The 2,500-nt window shown below is 42.3% G+C and overlaps 1 protein-coding gene across 1 annotated transcript in view; it reads right to left on the bottom strand.

Annotated features, from left to right (window-relative positions):
* Window positions 1-2,500, bottom strand: part of LOC123520081 (parathyroid hormone/parathyroid hormone-related peptide receptor-like) — a 62,732-nt gene that overhangs the window by 47,433 nt on the left and 12,799 nt on the right. Inside the window, exon 3 of the mRNA XM_045281969.1 lies at window positions 819-928. Within this exon, the coding sequence (XP_045137904.1) occupies window positions 819-928 (110 nt within the window). The remainder of the gene's footprint in view (window positions 1-818; window positions 929-2,500) is intronic.

The raw sequence follows: 2,500 nt of genomic DNA, 5'->3' as shown, positions 1-2,500 counted from the left end.
TGGCCGGCAAGCGTTCTGAATTTTTCGAAGTTGAATTTTTGTCTCCAGCGCTACCATCTCGCCTCTTCCTCCCATTCCCATCTCTCCCTCTCTTTCTTTCTCAATATCTAATATTCTATATCAATAAACGTGAATGGAAATGATGGTAATAGTAATACTAAAGCTTTATATCCTATTAGCCAATTGATGACAAGGTACGTTCACTCTCTAATCGAAAGTAAGAAGTGAAGGATTGTAGAGGCGGAGTATCCTTCCTTGAAGACAGTTTCTTGCTATTTCCTAACACGAGGAAATGTAATCAGCTTTCCAACTCAATTTGCTGACGGTGGCTTTGTGTCTCCATCAGTTTGCTTGAAATGCTGGTATACTGTTCCTGTTATGCCTACAATATTAGTACTACTACTACTGCTACTTCTACTACTACTACTACTACTCTCTCTCTCTCTCTCTCTCTCTCTCTCTCTCTCTCTTATAACCACTGGCTACCACGTGCGCCAGATATTCATCATCGCAAGAGAGATGATAAATAGTGTTTCAATTGAACGGCGAGGAAGGAATGTAGTGCAGTTGTGGAGATTTTTAGAATGATGGAAATGGAAACAGCTCTGAGTCAGAACTACTTGAAATTGGACAAGGTAAGAAAGAAAAGAGAAGAAACTGTCACATAGGCAAAGGAAAAGAAATTGAGAAACCTTTGCTATGTAATATACTTTGGAAGAGAGAGAGAGAGAGAGAGAGAGAGAGAGAGAGAGAGAGAGAGAGAGAGAGAGAGAGAGAGAGAGAGAGAGAGAGAGAGAGAGAGAGAGAGAGAGACTCACCTGAGGCCTAATGCCGGGGACGTAGTGAGGGCAGGGCTGTGAGGTGGTGGTGTTGGGAGCAGTGGGGCTCCAACACAGCATTTTGTCCCACACCCGGGGACACCAGGGACCTGCAGGCACATATGTTAATGTTAAGTGTGTCATTTATACATGTGTTGTTATTGTAATTGTCGGCGTCATCATTTGCGTATTTTTCTATATTTTTTTCTTTAAACTGTAATGCTACTAATGAATTATTCAGAATCGAGAGAGAGAGAGAGAGAGAGAGAGAGAGAGAGAGAGAGAGAGAGAGAGAGAGAGAGAGAGAGAGAGGAAAAAGTGGTGTGTCCATGAAAATGAATAGAGGGAGAGTGAACACAGGAGAGAGGGAGAAGACGCATTAACAATTCACTAACATGAATTCTTAAACTTATTCTGACCAGAGACGTTCCTCTTTTGTTTTCTTTTATGCGGTGCTTATTCTATTTTTTAATACTCCTACTTTTCATTAATTCTTCATTATGTGGTTTCTTTTTTTGCACCAGTCTTTTTCTTTTCTTTTATCTTTATTTGTGTTGTTTCATTTATTTATTGCGTAATAGATTTTTTTTCTGACCCTGGATGACTGTGGTTATTGTTCGTGTTTTATTTGCTTTGTTCATGCGATTTTTGCTTTCTAATACACACACACACACACACACACACACACACACACACACACACACACACACACACACACACACACACACACACGGTAGCTCAGTGGTTAGAGCGCTGGCTTCACAAGCCAGAAGACCGGGTTTCGATTTCCCGGCCGGGTGGAGATATTTGGGTGTGTCTCCTTTCACGTGTAGCCCCTGTTCACCTAGCAGTGAGTAGGTACGGGATGTAAATCGAAGAGTTGTGACCTTGTTGTCGCGGTGTGTGGTGTGTGCCTGGTCTCAGGCCTATCCGAAGATCGGAAATAATGAGCTCTGAGCTCGTTCCGTAGGGTAACGTCTGGCTGTCTCGTCAGAGACTGCAGCAGATCAAACAAACAGTGAAACAGTGAAACACACAAACTCTCTCTCTCTCTCTCTCTCTCTCTCTCTCTCTCTATTTCTACCTCTTGTCTGGTGTGTTATGTTCCGTGTTCCGTGTGCAGAGCATCACGAGTGTCCTATGCTCACGATACGAGTAACTTGCATGCTTTTGCTAATCCCCGAACCATGTGCGCTGTGCAGTAGCTACATTGCCACATGGTGTGCTGCGTGACGTGCTGCCCAAGAACGGTAGTAGTTTATAAACCTTGCGTATAAACATGTTAGTGCCGCACCTTTATTACAATGCCTCGCGCTTCACATACTCATACTTGCACGTGTCTACATAAGGTCGTGTATGTGTATTTACCTAGTTGTATTTACCTAGTTGTAGTTTTACAGGACCTGGGCTTTATGCTCGTGTGGCCCCGTCTCCATATCTACACTTATCCAATCTTACTTTAAAAGTATGCACACTCGTTGCAGACACCAATTCTTCATTTAAACTGTTCCACGTCTCAATACATCTTTGCGGGAAACTATATTTTTTAACATCTCTCAGACATCTTCCTTTTCTCAGCTTTTTACTATGCGATCTTGTGCTTCGAATGTCATATTCTTCTCTCAGGATCAGTTTCTCATTATTCACTTGGTCCATTCCGTTGATCAATTTATAAACTTGTA

Source organism: Portunus trituberculatus, chromosome 46 (assembly GCF_017591435.1).
Source record: "Portunus trituberculatus isolate SZX2019 chromosome 46, ASM1759143v1, whole genome shotgun sequence".
NCBI classification, from domain to species: Eukaryota; Metazoa; Arthropoda; class Malacostraca; order Decapoda; family Portunidae; genus Portunus; species Portunus trituberculatus.
The sequence above is the reverse complement of the archived record's forward strand: the minus strand, read 5'-3'. Positions and strand labels throughout refer to the sequence as shown.